The sequence below is a fragment of the Cotesia typhae genome, unplaced genomic scaffold (genome assembly GCF_013202065.1).
Source record: "Cotesia typhae breed Kobodo isofemale line unplaced genomic scaffold, CoteBio_Ctyphae contig_11, whole genome shotgun sequence".
Taxonomy (NCBI): Eukaryota; Metazoa; Arthropoda; class Insecta; order Hymenoptera; family Braconidae; genus Cotesia; species Cotesia typhae.
Genome location: NW_027423711.1, coordinates 687,904 through 705,150, shown reverse-complemented (window position 1 = coordinate 705,150; position 17,247 = coordinate 687,904). Strand labels below are relative to the sequence as shown.

Here is a 17,247-nt window from a genome sequence, read left to right as displayed (position 1 = left end):
GTTGTCAATTATCAACGTGGCCCAACTCTACATAGATGAACTATAATTATGAATTAAAAATATTCTAGAATCAGTATCCGGCCAATTACAATAAAAATATAAAGGAGTTGTAAGTAATTTACAGGACATATCTTGGCTACAATGGCCCGGTATTGTTCATAAATAATAATTTTTGGCAGTACTCAGTTAGGTATGTCATAAAAATGAAACCTTGTTAATCATTTACGAAAAACCCCTTGGCACGGATGACCCGGTATTAGTAATATAAATAATATTTAATCAGCACCAGATCAATTATATTATAAAATTAAAGGGCTTGAAACATTCAATAGTACCTATCTCGGCACAAATGATTTCATGTTAATGTTTAAATACATTTTTAAATATGTAGGCTATGTTGGGGTAGCGTCTATCCTGGTTTGATGTATTTAGTTCTGAGAGTAACAGTATCCTTTAGAGGAAATGACAATCGGCCCGAGCTTGGCCACGGCTTCAACAAGTAAATAATTTTTATGAACTTCATCTCCTTGATTTAAGTAGAAAAAATTCAAATTTCCGATCCACGGTCAACTGTTAAGTGGATAATTTTAAATTATAGATTGTTTATAATTTACGGAAGGCACCTTGGCGATAATGGTCCTTAATTATTAAAAAAAATATATATATATATATATATATATATATATATATATATATATATATATATATCATCAGTACAAGGCCAATTATTTTAGAACAATAAATGATTTTTGAAAATTTATACAAAAATTTTTTGGCACGGATGGCCCGGTGATCCATTAAATGCAGGATTGTTATGGGTTTCTGGCAAAATTATAAATTTAAAATTAGATTTTGCTAAAATTTTACGTCGCTTATCATGGCTCGTCTAAGCAGGAATAATTTATTAATGATTATATTTGATCAGTATCGCCCGGTAGTTCTGAAAAAATAAAGGGATAATAGAGTGGCGGCACTATTTGAATCTGGCAAACTCATCTTCACATAGACAATTTCACTTAATTTGTTTAATGATTATATTTAATTTAGTTAATAATAAAAATCTTAAAAAAATATGGTCCACAATAAGCAAGCCTTACCTTGGTATGTTTAGTTAATAATCATTTCTAAAAATGATATATTATCAGTTAGAGGTCTCAATTATTTTATAAGAATTAATAATTGTTGAAATTTCATCGAAAATGTCTCGGCACAGATGGCCTGGAATTAATTTTTAAATATTAAAAGTCATTGAACATTTATGGAAAATCCCTTGCCACAAATGACCTGGTAGTACAATGAAAAGAAATGGATAATAAATACCCTGCTCAGACTGTCAGAAAGAGTAAGGGTAAAACTCGTCTCTGATAAGCACACCTAGTCCGTAGATTAAACTATTTTTGATTTTTCTCAGGTAATATCAAATCTATTTAAACAATTTTATAATCATTAAAAAAATTGTCAATAATATAAAAGTTAGTCATTATCAGTACAATATTAGCTATAATATAAAAAATTATGATTTGTGAAAATTTGTAGAAAACATCATGGCACGGATGGCCCGGAATAAATTAATAAATACTACATAAAATGAAGGGTTGGTGAAATTTTGAAAAATCCACTTCGGCACGGATGACCCGGCATTATTCACTAAAAATGTAATATTTATAATATTTCGGAGCTGCTAATTCTGGAGAATCTTTTATAACTTCTTCGGAATTCGCAGGTGCTTTTGGTGCATCATACACAGTAAATAATATCGCGGGATCCGTTGAGGTGACAAGCTTACGCCTAATGTTCTTTACGTGTTGCATGATTGCCGACGTATTCTCAGGATCATTAATTGCTGCATACATTTCATAATTTTCAAATTGGTACTTTTCTTCATACGTCTCTTTTACATTTTGGATTAATATCTCGACAATCCTATTCTCGTTATCTTGTAATTTTTTTATATGGCTGATTTTTTTTAAATGCTCAATTAAATTCAATTTTTCATTGTCTTCTCCAAATTGGTTCTTTATATCTTGCTAGAATTGAACGTACTCCTCGTTATTTTGTTTTGATTTTTTTGTTTGTGGTGGCTGTATATAATTTCCGGATAGTAAAGAATGTAAGTCGATGCGTTCCTCTCGTAGGATCAGTATAAGAGTACCTACAAAACATAAATATTTAATCTCAGCTACGGAACAGTTTACATTTAGATAGTGCGTTAGTGACAAGGTTACTTTCATTTTAACAATAAAAATTGAATCTAAATGACAATTTTTTAAATTTACCTAGAAATTTGTTGCAGTCTGGATGTTTCTCTACTAATCGGTTCAGTTGACTGTGGTACGATTCAATAATACTAGTTGTACGGTCCTCAAGTCTGTCAAAATTTGAAATTTGCACTGCCCCTTCTTTCTGTAACCATTGATCTTCAAAATACTTAAAGTAGTCGTCCAAAAAATCAGCAAAACTTTCTGTAGCTTCTTTTTTAATTGCTTCATATGTTTTTGTAATGCAATTTGCAAGAAGCAAAGCTAAATATTTTAATAAATTTATTATATACAAAGTTTCGGGATTTGACAACGTACTAGAGGTTGTCTTCATTACTTTTTGTCCAGTGCATTTTTACTAGAGCCTGTAAGAGATATTTTTTCATATTAAGATCTTGTACAATCAGAATGAAGAAAGGCGGTATGGCATTAGAAGTAGAAATAGATTTCTTAAAGCTTAATTTTCTGAGTTTTTGTCCAGTCAATTTTCAACTATCGTTGAAGGGTAAAATGAATTGTTCAATATTTTTTTGTTTTATATGAAAAACCAGCGAAGTAGCTTTTTTTTACGTTTTTTATAACTATTAACCTTTATCAAATTGCTAAAAACTTTTAGAAAGCATGAGTTTTATAGATCAAATTGAACGCTATGTATACGGTATTCGTGGGACGGATGGCACGGCCTCATCATTTTTCGGTAAATGAGATACTTTTTTAGCTTTTTTCAACAATTTCATTAGATTTTATTTTTATGTATGTTCCAAATAATAAACTTGTACTTACTTGACTGTAGTGGAAATAACAAGTTCTACTTATAATCGCAGGATAAACAATTTTCAACGCATTCCTCATGGCAATCTCATGGTCCGTTATACTTTCCCGTGGTTGGAAAGTTGGGAATTTACGAAGGAAAAATTGGAATGCTTTTAAAGTAGCACTCCTGCGTTTTGTTCATCATCAACACCCAAAAACAGGAAAAGCCTTGAAAAAAATTATTGAGTTATTTAAAGCTGTCGTCTTTAATAATTACTTTAGCTGTGGTTACCGTGCGGTAACGGTTATCATAGCAACGATTATGATGGTTATTGGTAACACCTTTGTACATCCATTCGATGTTATCTTAGCCAAAATACTTAAAAACTGCATGTTGTTATTATTTCGCACGTTTGGCACGGCATCGAACGTTCCGTCAACAAAAATGAGACCATCGAATGGGCAGAGTTGTTCTACAAATTCTTCGTCGAAGAAGTATAAGTTTGTCGCGGTGATCATTTCTTTTTTGTAGTTTCGAAAAACAAAACTGTCCATTCCCGTATTCAGGCTGTATTCCTGTTGATTGTGGTCATATTTTATGCATTTATTGTTGTTGTTCGCTGTAAGAAACTTCCCCAATCCTTCCAAGGTATGAACGTTCACGCCAATGTTAAGCCGTTGAGGGTTCTCTCGGTTTAGAATGCGTTGAATTCTGCGACGGATTGTTGGATTATATGCCACTATTGAACTAGCATTGCCAATTCTTGGTTATGGATCAAGGTTAAAACGTTAGTTGATATTGTAAAATCGCATTTCTAAGCTGGATGATTCAATCTTACAAATCGGTTTGTCAATGATTTTTACCAGCAACTGTTCTCATTCAACTCTAAGAAATAGCGCCAAAAGTTAATAATTTGTTACTATTCTTTCGCCTGATTGGTTGAGTATTTTTTTTTAACTGAAATTTTTTATGAAACAAGTAGACTAGTTGTTTACTTCCAATAATCTTTGTAAGCAATTAATGTAGAAGAACTATACTTTTTCTTTAATAAAATAGAAACTAATTGCTCAAATGACAAAATGATAAACGTAGAAATATTGAAATTTAATATCTTCCTAGACTGAAAGAAAATTCCTTTAAGAATCACCGTTACATTCACGGTAATCATGGGACGGATGGCACGGCGTCATTATTTGTCGGTAATTGAGAATTTTTACGATTTCTTTCCTCTATTATTCCACTAATACATCAACTTTTATGCCATAAATGAGTAAACATTTTTCCTGAGCGATTTCTTAGTATTGCATGAGAACAGTTAAGCATAAAAAATTAAGCATAAAAAATGTTTTTACAAGTACCATGCAGCAAAATGTAGAAAGCAGAAATGTGCATCAGTACACTTTATTAATAAGCCACTTATCATTTTTTTGACATCCTTCATGTTATCTCAAATTTTTAGCATTTATTAGAAGTATAGGTACTACATGCAAAAAGATTAATAAGCGTAAATTGGCGTAAAGCTTATGATTTTATTGTTACATTTTATGTAAATATCATATAATTTTCATTTTAAAAAGCGAAGCATCATAAACTATGACATTTTAAGACTACTTTAATTTAGCGGCGCGGTGTAAATTTCGCGGCTTTAGTCCTGGAACACAACTCAGTTCCTTGACGACTGAAAAGAACTCATCAACAACTTCTAAATTCGGATTTGGATCATGGTTGTGTATTTCATCGTTAGCTAGTGAAAATTTCATTTTCTCAAAATATCCGTGACCTAGACATTTGGGCTTTACACAAGATAGATGGCTGAAACAATTAAAATATTTAATAAAATTTCATAGAATAAAAATTTTCCAATTCTACACAAAGATAAATTTTCTAGCTTCAACATAAACAATAAGAAGTTTAAAGACATTGCCTTCTTTTTCTTCCCTTAAATGTTTCGGAAACATATTTAACATAATAGTGAAAATGTTTAAATAATTATCTCAGTTGTACATACATTTTAGTTCCACCCATTGTTCTTTTCGTAACACGGTAAGCGTAACCACCGAAATGCCACTTCACGCGTTTGCTTTTTCTTTTTCAAGTCCGTACTTTTATCATTATTGGCATTCATTTTTAATTTTTGTCAATAAAAAAGCACAAAAATTGATAATTTTTAGGACCAAGACTCTCATTTACATTCAAACAACAATTACTACGTTTAACCTCTAATTTAAGCAATTGAAAACCGCGAATTTTCTATCTCTAATCATTGATTACTAACGACATTAACGTAGTATTTCTCTACCGAAAAACCGAAAATACGTAGCTTTTCAAATGTAACAATCGATTCTTAGTAATCGATTGCTTGAAGAGGGCAGTCGATTCTCAAGAAAGATAGGGATGAACTTTAAGAAATAATAGATCAATTGTTGACCATACAGTGTACATTATGTCGAGAAATAATATACATATTTAGTAAAATTTTTAATTAGGCGGATTATTAAAAATAATAGATAATAAAAAAAAAATTATGTTACTCGCCCGGCACGGATCAAACGGTATTACATCAAGAAATAATCAAAGTACTCGTTTTTATTATATTTTTTTATTTATAAAGTATAAAAATAATGTAATAGAAAAGTAACAAAATAATAATTTATGTTTATTATTAAATAATAGTAATATAAAGAAAGAAAACATAAAGATCGATAACTAAGGTGTCTACAGCCTCTTTGAAGAGTTACTTTTCGCATTGAGCATCACTATCAACAAATCTAATGCAGATCGGCTGAAGTACTTTCTTCTTTTCATTAAGTCGAAGTTCACAATTTCAAGGATATTGACCCTATTAATGTTGGATAAATGATGCAATAAAATAACTTGCTTATTGTTTAGAATTGCATCAATATCCAATTTAGAACGCAAGCCATCCAGGAATACTAAAAATTTGATAAAATCAGCATCGTTTGGATCAACGATCCGTCTCAGGATTACGACTGCTGGTTTTATTTCTAACTTGCTGCGAGCTTCTTGGCCACTTTCGGTTGATTGCTTTTTAACTGGCAGTACGTTATTACAGCTACGTTTCTTCCTATTTTCCATCAAATTATTCAGCTCGATGGCTTTCTCCAAAAGGAGTTGCCGCCCTTTCACAGGTCCACATCTGCCTACAATCTATAAGAAAGAAATATCAAAATTATTATAAAGGAACACTGATATAGATCTTGAAAAATCTCAACAATAAAGATTTTCAAACATTTTCTTTTGCAATAATTTTTAAATCAGTGTATCAATAGATTCCACATTTTTATCAGCTTTTAATGTCAATAAACAACATTAATTGCCACAAACTGCATCAAAACCAGTGCAGCATTTCAAGAGATATCACTCAAAAAATTATAAAAAGCAATTTTCTCATAACTTCGGAATTTTAAGTTGAATTATTTTGCAAGTAGGGAAGAAGTTATTCGTTTTATCAGCAGCATCTTGATATCGAATATAATTACTTACACATGGTGGATGGTTGTGGTTTAAATCGCATTCATCCACCTGCAAGGTTCGCTTGTGCGGTGAAGTGCTAACATATAATCTCGCCTGACAGGTATCTCTGTAAATAATAAATAATTTTATAAGTACCGAAATAATCTATGGGTGCGAATCAAGAATAAAGTTAATTTATTTTTATAAAAATGATAAAACAGGTTAACAACAAAACCTAAAAAAAAAAATTATGTACTTACTTTAAATCGGCATCGTTCTTTTCTCGTGTTGAGCACTTGAGTTTAATTCTATCGTAGATCAATTTGGGATTAAATTTAACATAACGTCGGTTCTTGTATACTTTAAACATTGATTCACTGAAACTGCACAAGAAGTAAAATCTAGAGGAAGAATGCGATTGATAATTTATTTAAGCAATTCCTGGTGCAATTAACTCAGTAATTTTTTTACAATAGAGAAATTACATACTTCATAATTTTATTTTTTTAAGGTTAGTGTAAGTTATTCAGAAATTATTTTTGATTATTTTGCATTGATAAAAATAGAACAATTGTTACCGGTAGTGATGTCAATAAAAATAATACAAAAGTATGTCGTAATGTTAATTATAAATTATAAGTAATCAATAATAAGTTCAATTAATTGGAACGAAAACTAATTTCTCAATCGAAAAATTTTTTCATTACATCGAAACAAGGAAAATCTCCATCAGATTTTCTACTCACAAGAATTTTTCTCCAATATACTTAGCCGAAAATTCCTAATAATGTTTATTATTAAATAAAAATTACGGGCCATCCCGCCAAGATGGTTTTCTCGGTAATTTGTAAGGACACTTCAGTTTATGAAGTTATCAGCTGGGTACTGATCATATTTAATTTTTCATAAATAATGTCAACTCATGTGTGCCAAAGTGAGTCACATTAATTTTAATTTAATACTTATCCGAATACCTATAATCCTTTTTTGAAAAATAATACTGGGTAATCTGTGGCAAGGTAGTTCCAGCGAATTATGAGCTATAATGATTTTTAGTAGTAAATATAAAATGTGTGTTCAAAAGTCCTCAGTAATAATAAAAAGGAAAATAAATAAAAATTATTTATCATGATAACAAAGTCAAAATGTTAAGAACAGTATAAAATTGTAATAATTTATAAATAAATGTTGATCTGCAAATTATTGCAAATTCCAAAAACTGCATTGATTTATTTTATTCCGGCAGTGCTTTAGAGGAGTTGTACTACTTGCATTTATAGTAAAACTGAGGCTTACCAGTAATAATTTTGAATGATTTACATTCGGTGGCCGATTAGTATTCTACCAATAGTAAAGAAAATGGATAATTAAAACAGATCATTGGAATTTCACAATTATAAAAATATTGATTCCATAAAAATTTTTTATAAATGTTCCATAAATGTTCAATGACTTTTAATATTTAAAAATTAATTCCAGGCCATCCGTGCCGAGACATTTTCGATAAAATTTCAACAATTATTAATTTTTATAAAATAATTGAAGCCTCGCACTGATAATATATCATCTTTACAAATGATTATTAACTACACGGAAAAAAGAAAACTCGAAAAATTACAGTATAAAATGTAAAATCGGTCCTGTCGTAATCAAAACTAGAAAAATTACAGTTTGAAATAAGATTTTACTAAATTCAATTTTTTAATTTAATATTCAGAGCTTTCCATGTAAATATTAGATTCTCCAATGTAATTCTTATAAAATCTGTAATAATTACAATCTAAAACTGTAATTTTTCCAGTTTCCATCACGAAACGCCACGTTGCATTATATACTGTAATTTTTCGAGTTTTCTTTTTTGCGTGTATCCATACCAAGATAAGGCTTACTTATCGTAGACCATATTTTTTTTTAAGAATTTCATTATTAACTAAATTAAATATAATCATTAAAAAAAAAATGAAGCCGTCTATGTGAAGATGAGTTTGCCAGAATCAAATAGCGCCCCACTCTTTAACCAAAGGCAAGCAGGATGTTAATTATCCCTTTTTTCTTCAGTACCACCGAGCGATCCGTGCCAAAGTGTCTTTTACAATTAATATACGTTCTCTTATTTTTATTCGATGATTGGCCTAATACTGATCAAGTATAATCGTTCATTAATAATTCCCGCTCTTTAGACTTTTTAGACTTTTAACTTGGCCTGGTACCCATAGTAACACTGTATTTAATAAATAACTCCGGGTTATCCGTGCCAAAAATGTTTCTATTAATTTTCCGAAATCATTAATTTTTCTAAAAAAATTGACCTTCTACTGATTATATATATATATATATATATATATATATATATATATATATATATATATATATATATATATATATATATATATTTTTTTTAAATAATTACGGTAATTACGGACCATCCTCGCCAAGGTGTCTTCCGTAAATTATAAACAATCTATAATTTAAAATTATCCCCTTAACGGTTGACCTTGGATCGGAAATTTGAATTTTTTTCGGATAGTTTTCTCTTAGAGTGAGAAAACTCTATCCTATTTTGTAAAGAGGGGTAGAAAAAGAGGCAGAAGAGGGGGGGGCATACACATATATCTCCGATTATACTGTTACTCTCAGAACTGTATACAACAAACCGGGATTGACGTTACCCCCACTTGGCTCACATATCCAAAAAATTTATTTAAACATTGACATGAAGTCACTTGGGGGGCATCCATTAATTACGTGAGCTATTTTTTAATCAGTTTAGACTCCCCCCCCCCTAAAGTGCGATTTTGTGAGATTTGCCTTGACTCCCCCTCCGCTTACGTGAAATTGACGGTAAAAATATTTCAAACTAAATTCATTTTAATTATTCGGTAAAATAATAAACCGTTCAGGTATGCTATAGTCAATTTATTTGAATTAAATAAAATTCTAAGCAAAAACAGATAAAAACAAGACTTTTTGAAAATTTTTACTCAATCCATGGAGACTTGTGTACTTTTTTTGAAGTTGAGGTGAGATTTTCGATTATCTCTCCCTCGGTTTAAATGAGATTTGGTGAGATTTCATTGCACCTCTCCCCCCCAAATCTAAGTTCACATAATTAATGGATGTCCCCTTGTGCCGAGATTTATTTATTTATTTATTTACTTTACAACATCTCAACAGCCCGAAGGCCAATTACAGATAATTCTGAGTTACAAAAATGTAATACAAGAGGCGCGTTAACGGTTAACAAAATACGTTACAATTATTGAGTTATTCCATAATAACAGAAACTTACATAGAAATTTATAGAAATTTTAATACACTAATACACTAATGCTGGATAAAATTATTCTGTAATATAAATTATTATTAATATAAAGATGTAATTTACAAACCTAAATGGTTTAGTGTTACTCTTTTCATCTAGTGTTAACTACCAGTGATGCAAGGGCACTGGGACTAATTGATGAAGAAGATTCAAGCAGGTCAAAATTATTACTTTGACGTACAATAAAGTTACATTTGTTACGTTCTCGTAAATTTTAAATTTATTTAAAGTTTTATAAATCTATTTTAAAAATCATTAAATAATTATTTAAATCATTTAATCCGAGGTATTTCGTAACGGAAATACCTCGAGATAACAGATTTATAGAACGTCAATGCAGCCTAGTAGACTAAACAGACTACGTTGTGGGTTTTGGACTGCGTTGATGTTCTCATAGGGTAACCTGAGATGCAACGTTGCTTAAATTCATTATAAAACTCTCTGTAATTATTATTGCATTTACATTCTGTCTCCAGACTTCCTCTGGAACTGTCAGCGCAAGGACTTAGCAGAGGAGCAATCTCTGCTGGTCCGAGGCTGAACCTGCCAATTCCTTATTAATAAATACTTCTTTTTTAATTGTCAATCGATTAAAATGGGTACTTATCAAAACCTTCAACCAGGGTTGAGAGCGCTTATCAGCGTTTCACCCTGGTTCCTTTACCTAGAGCGCTAGCCAGCGTTCGGGTATTCTATTCAAAATATCCTAACTTTTACCCCCAGGGTAGGAGCGCTTATTAGCTGTTCTCACCCTGGTGAAATCGCCCAGAGCGCTAGCCAGCGTTCAGGCACTCTACCCATTACCTACCTGTAGGCAGGTACAACAACAGTAAAATATTAAAATATATTTTATTTATAAATTAAAAATCTGAATTATCAAAACTTATATGTAAACAGTACTTCGCGGATAAATCAGTGACATGACCCACCTGGAGTCTATCGACTTCCTAACGAGGTCAAAATCTGGACATTTAAATAAATTATTTAAATTTAAAAATATAATTACACCCAAAATTTGGGAACGTAACACATGCATGAATCATTCTATATAATGGCGATGATAGAGTGAAATTATTTTTAATTCTTGGTGGATAGAAAGGCTGATCAGAGCGTAGTAATCTTTTAAACGAGTTTTACCCTTACTCTTTCTGACAGTCTGAGCAGGGTATTTATTATCCATTTCTTTTCATTGTACTACCAGGTCATTTGTGGCAAGGGATTTTCCATAAATGTTCAATGACTTTTAATATTTAAAAATTAATTCCAGGCCATCTGTGCCGAGACATTTTCGATGAAATTTCAACAATTATTAATTCTTATAAAATAATTGAGACCTCTAACTGATAATATATCATTTTTAGAAATGATTATTAACTAAACATACCAAGGTAAGGCTTGCTTATTGTGGACCATATTTTTTTTTAAGATTTTTATTATTAACTAAATTAAATATAATCATTAAACAAATTAAGTGAAATTGTCTATGTGAAGATGAGTTTGCCAGATTCAAATAGTGCCGCCACTCTATTATCCCTTTATTTTTTCAGAACTACCGGGCGATACTGATCAAATATAATCATTAATAAATTATTCCTGCTTAGACGAGCCATGATAAGCGACGTAAAATTTTAGCAAAATCTAATTTTAAATTTATAATTTTGCCAGAAACCCATAACAATCCTGCATTTAATGGATCACTCCGGGCCATCCGTGCCAAAAATTTTTGTATAAATTTTCAAAAATCATTTATTGTTCTAAAATAATTGGCCTTGTACTGATGATATATATATATATATATATATATATATATATATATATATATATATATATATATATATATATATATATATATATATTTTTTTTTTTAATAATTAAGGACCATTATCGCCAAGGTGCCTTCCGTAAATTATAAACAATCTATAATTTAAAATTATCCACTTAACAGTTGACCGTGGATCGGAAATTTGAATTTTTTTCTACTTAAATCAAGGAGATGAAGTTCATAAAAATTATTTACTTGTTGAAGCCGTGGCCAAGCTCGGGCCGATTGTCATTTCCTCTAAAGGATACTGTTACTCTCAGAACTAAATACATCAAACCAGGATAGACGCTACCCCAACATAGCCTACATATTTAAAAATGTATTTAAACATTAACATGAAATCATTTGTGCCGAGATAGGTACTATTGAATGTTTCAAGCCCTTTAATTTTATAATATAATTGATCTGGTGCTGATTAAATATTATTTATATTACTAATACCGGGTCATCCGTGCCAAGGGGTTTTTCGTAAATGATTAACAAGGTTTCATTTTTATGACATACCTAACTGAGTACTGCCAAAAATTATTATTTATGAACAATACCGGGCCATTGTAGCCAAGATATGTCCCGTAAATTACTTACAACTCCTTTATATTTTTATTGTAATTGGCCGGATACTGATTCTAGAATATTTTTAATTCATAATTATAGTTCATCTATGTAGAGTTGGGCCACGTTGATAATTGACAACACTTAAATTTTAATTGAATAATCGATCGGAAAATGATCTTTTTATTAAAAAATTAATTAATTTTTAGGAAAACAAAGTAATTGAGAACATCGAGTATCTATTGGATAAAATATTTTGTGGCAATTTCAATGAAAGTGGGTTTACCAAGATCTATGTACCACTCTCACTCTTCTGTAAATTGCAAGCAGAGTACTTAATATCCTAATTCTTTTTTATAGTTTTAAAATACCACTATATGTCCCAGGATACAATTCTCAAGACCGAAGTCCTTTGAAAATAATGAAACTTGAAAGTATCTAATATTTATAATTATTGCCGGGCAATCCGTGCCAAGATCATTTTTAAATTTTTAATTTAGGGTCTTCTGTGTGTTAATAATTATACTCGTCATTATTGACGGGGCATTAAAGTATGTTGAATTTTTTTATTCTCGTGCAATAGAAATCCCAGGATATAATTCTGAAGATCGAAGTCATTTGAAAGTAACGAAACTGGAAAGTACCTAATATTTATAATCGTTTCCGGGCAATCCGTGCCAGAATAAGTTCAACATTTTTCAATTAGATTATTATTTTTGTTAATAATCATACTTGTCATTATTTTTAATGAATTACTGTATATAAAATTTTTCTTTAGCGCACTAGATGTGCTAGAATATAATTATGAAGACTAAGGTTTTTTATAAAAATCGAAACTTGCAATCCCAAGTATTCATTGGGATCGCTGGGTATAAAAAAATTAATAATGTTATTGAAATAATTATAATATTAAAAAGTATTAACAATTTCAAAATGTTGCTCGTCCGTAATTTTGCACTGAAAAAAAAGTTTTTTTCCTCCTAGGAAATGTTTCCTTATAGTTAAAAAAATGGTATTCTTATGATTAAAATACGAAAGTTTTTTAACTATAAGAATATAGTTTTCTGATAGTCAAAAAACTAGCCTTATAATAAAACGTGGTATTTTAACGTTAAGAAAACCAGTTTTTTTTAAATCAAGAAAACTTGAGTAAAAATTTAGTATTCTAGGAGGGAAAAAACTTTTTTCAGTGTGGATAAATATTAAAAATGGATAAGAACAATTCTCAGAACATTTTTAAAACGGAGCACTGATGACATAGTTTTAATAAATAATTCCGGACCTTCTGGGCCGAGAAATTTTCTGTAAACTTTTAGCAATCATCAACTTTCATAATATTATTAACCTTGTATCGGTTTTACATTTTTTTATGTTATTCTACATCATCCTTGATAAGGTGTAACCCTAAAGTTATTGACAATTTCAAATAATCCCTTTACAGGTTGACCTTGGATTGCAACCTTGACTTTATTTGGGATGTCTTTGTTTGAGAGTGAGAAAACTGTATTCAATTTTGTAAAGAGGGGAGCAAAAAAATTAGTAGAAGAGAGCACATGCATACACGACGAAAACTAAACTGTTTCTCTCACAATCGTATAACGGACTACGATTGCCGCTATCCCCACTTAGCTCATATTTCTCTATACTCCAAATTGCTAAATGAAAAATACTTGGCTGAGTATATAAAAAATTTGTTTTAACATTAATATTGAGTCATCCGTCCCAAAGTGGGTCCTATGAAATGTTAAAAATCCTTTAACTTTTTAATATCAATTGGCCTGGTAATGATTATATATAATTTTTATCAATTATACCGGGCCATCCGTACTGAGGTGTATTTCGTGTATTATTTTTATGACATGCCTAGTCAAGTACTGATCATATTAGTTTGTTTATAATAATACTGGCCGATAAATGCGGAAATGGGTCTTATTAAAAATTTACAGCACCTTTATATTTTTATTCTAATTGGCCGGGCACTTTATTAATGAGAAACACGTGTTAATGATAAATTATAAATTTTGGAGTATTTTTATTAAAAAATGTAAATTTTGAACACGAGAGTCCTCAAAAATTAAAGAAAAATAAAATATATAAATATAAATTATGATGAATACATTGTACAAACGTTAGTAACAATATAAAATTGTATAAATTAACAAATTAATTTGTACTCACAAATGTAATTTTCAATCGTGCATTGTTTTCTATTAATCCAGTAATATTTATAAGAGTTTTAACATTAATATTAAAAACGATGAATTATCACCAATAATTTATAATTATTCCCATTTGACTACCGATTATAGTACTCTACAAATAATAAATAAAAATTGTAATGAAAAAGGAATCATTTTACCGAAATAATTTTTATGATATTGATTGCATAAATATTTTTAATTGGTATCACTGAATGGTTATTACAACTTAATAAACAATAAATTGTATATTGGAGTACGCATTATCTACTTGTTTACGAGCGAAAAATATATTTATGCTTTCGCATGGAGCTCACAACTATTATAAAAATTATATTAAAGTTAAAAATGCACATGTATCCGCCATCTATTGGATTTTCGTTACATTTATTTGGGAAATCTGTTTTATTCACAATTTCTGCAATGAGTCTTGTCGCAACCAGGTGGCACGATACGACAATGTTTAGTACAACCACTTGGCCAACCTTAACATACGAAATCTCATATCCAGTTCTGCAAAATGTCGCACACTCCGTGTCATTCGTCCCACGATTACCGTGAATTTAACGGTGATTTAAAAAAATTTTTCTTTCAGTGCCCTTTGATGCAAGTAAAACATTTTTTGTGAAGTATGTTTGATTTTTATTTGATCATAATTTTTATCGACGTTATCAAGGTTTCAATTGATTCTTATCATTTTCATATCTCTAACAGTAGTGAACGGATGTCAGAAATAAATTGAGATAACAAAGCACTTTAATTTGGAAAGTACTTTGAAAATAACAGAATTTTTCCTAATAAGCCACGAGTACATTAATAATATTTTAATTTAATGTGTTTATTGTATTATATTTTTAAATGAATGCTAAGTAATTTTATAATTAGTAAATGTAAATTCTCCTAATCTAACGAATTTATTGTAGAGTTTTAAACTGATACAAATATTGAACTAACAAGTGTGTAATTTCATTTCGTTACAAATTAATTAAAAGATGAACGGAGTATTCTTGAGTAGGATGACATTTCAATTTTCCAAAATTTCAAAATATTCTATATGAATATGATGCAGCTTGGAAAATATATACAGAAATTATGAAAAGGTGTTGTAAAGCAAAATTTATTAGAAAATACTATTCAAAATTAATTTACGGTATCATTCAAAAATTATGAGGAGTCAGCTCATGAAGGTGATTTGGAGAATTTTTAAGACTGTCAGAAAATTTTTGTGAAAATAAAAAAGTAATGTAAGTATAGAAGATAATTGCACAAAAATAAAGATGTATAGTATAGAAATAAGTTCTAAAAATAGAAACTAAATGATTCACATTTAATTAAAGTTTATACCGAAAGTTATAAATTATTTTTGTACTAATCGTTTAATTCCATAAAGTTATTCGTTGACTTCAAAAGTTTATTATTCTATATTCTTGTTGGTAAAAAAAAAAAAAAGTTAAAAAAAGTCTCAACCTTCAAACGTTGGAATAAACTAGTATTTCTTAATCCACAGTATAAATTATACTTATCTAATTAATGAATCATAAAAAAAAAAATAATTAGTTTGTTGTTTGTTGGGTTTGCTATAAATCTTATCGAAATTAAGCTGGAAAAACTGTTTATAAATATGATAGCATTTAAAATTTTTGTAATCAATAGTATTTTTAATACTAATAGCTGAAAAATATTTGAAAAATTCCGTGATAAAACCTTCCATAGCAACTTAATTTATAAAGACAAATCTACCTAAAAAATACCAATCAGCTAAAATGGGTTCGTGACAATATTAATTCAAGTGTATATGCTCTAAATGTGATCGTAACGAAAAAAAAAAAAAATGACTGGATAGGACTTGATCATGCAGACTCGAATGAGGATGTATGAAGTACTCGAAGTGCTTAAATTAATGACGTAAATACTTGATAGTTGATGCATGTGTAGAGTTTTAAGGGGCGTAAGTGAATCCATGTAATGTCAGTGTTATCAGATTTTCTTTCGTGTTGTTAAATGGTGTTTCATGGTTGATGCATGTAGATTCTTTGATATCCACAGAAGGAACTGGAGCAGAGGAGAAAAGAGATGAGATGAAGAGGGGCGAGTTACTTTTAAAAATTTATATGAGAGAGGAAATATAAGTATCTATTTGTGAATCAGTTTAATACTGTGTTGGACCGGTATTTCCTGGTGAGTTATAATATATGTATATAAATTTGTATGTGTATATACATATGTATGTATTATGGATGTATATATATATATATATTACAAGCGAGCTTCGGCACTAACTGGCTTAAACCGGCTGAACCTAGCAATATACTAGTATATACAGCTAAACTGACAACCAACATCAGTTTAATATGTTTTTACATCAGTGTCGTAAACGCTGTATTGCGTATCGTTGACTAACTTCTGTGGCCAACGCCCGGTAATAATGTGATGTGAGATTAACAATTGGAGTCTCTCGTTATTTTGAATTTATTAATACATATAACATATAATCAACTGGACTATACTGGCTTTACTTCCATTCGATTCTCTTCTATTATATATCTACTTGTGCAAGAATCAACTCCATACTGTTATTAGTGTTATTGGAACTATTCAACTTGTACAATCGTATCGCAGATCGTTGGGAGAGACCCTTAGCAAAACGGAGATTTAATAAAAGAGAAAGATTATTCAGTGTTATTCCTTATCGGAAGAAAATTAAATAACATTCAACAAGAGTTTATTCGTTTGAAAACGTTTTCACTCAAATTGAAACTTATTTATTTATTTTTAAAAATATTTTTTTTATTTTGTTTTGTAGTTTGGTATAGCCACATTTACTTTCAATTATAATCAGGTTAAATTGATAAACAAACCAATTAAAC

General features: G+C 29.8%; 2 protein-coding genes across 3 annotated transcripts in view; one reads left to right on the top strand and one right to left on the bottom strand.

Moving 5' to 3' along the window:
• The window catches only part of Gem (transcription factor CP2 like gemini), a 32,030-nt gene that overhangs the window by 11,676 nt on the left and 3,107 nt on the right, over positions 1-17,247 (top strand). The window lies entirely within an intron of this gene.
• On the bottom strand, positions 5,710-6,949 carry LOC141526163 (uncharacterized). Its single transcript, XM_074241001.1, has 3 exons — positions 6,747-6,949; positions 6,517-6,613; positions 5,710-6,180 (listed from the first exon to the last, which is right to left on the bottom strand). The coding sequence occupies exons 1-3, from the start codon at positions 6,854-6,856 to the stop codon at positions 5,728-5,730; spliced, it is 660 nt and encodes a 219-aa protein (XP_074097102.1). The 5' UTR covers positions 6,857-6,949; the 3' UTR covers positions 5,710-5,727.

Coding starts and splice junctions, on each gene's coding strand:
- LOC141526163 (XM_074241001.1), bottom strand. CDS start 6,856: ATGTTTAAAGTATACAAGAACCGACGTTATGTTAAATTTAATCCCAAA. Junction 6,614..6,746: donor AAGAACGATGCCGATTTAAA/GTAAGTACATAA, acceptor TATTATTTACAG/AGATACCTGTCAGGCGAGAT. Junction 6,181..6,516: donor ACCACAACCATCCACCATGT/GTAAGTAATTAT, acceptor TCTTTCTTATAG/ATTGTAGGCAGATGTGGACC.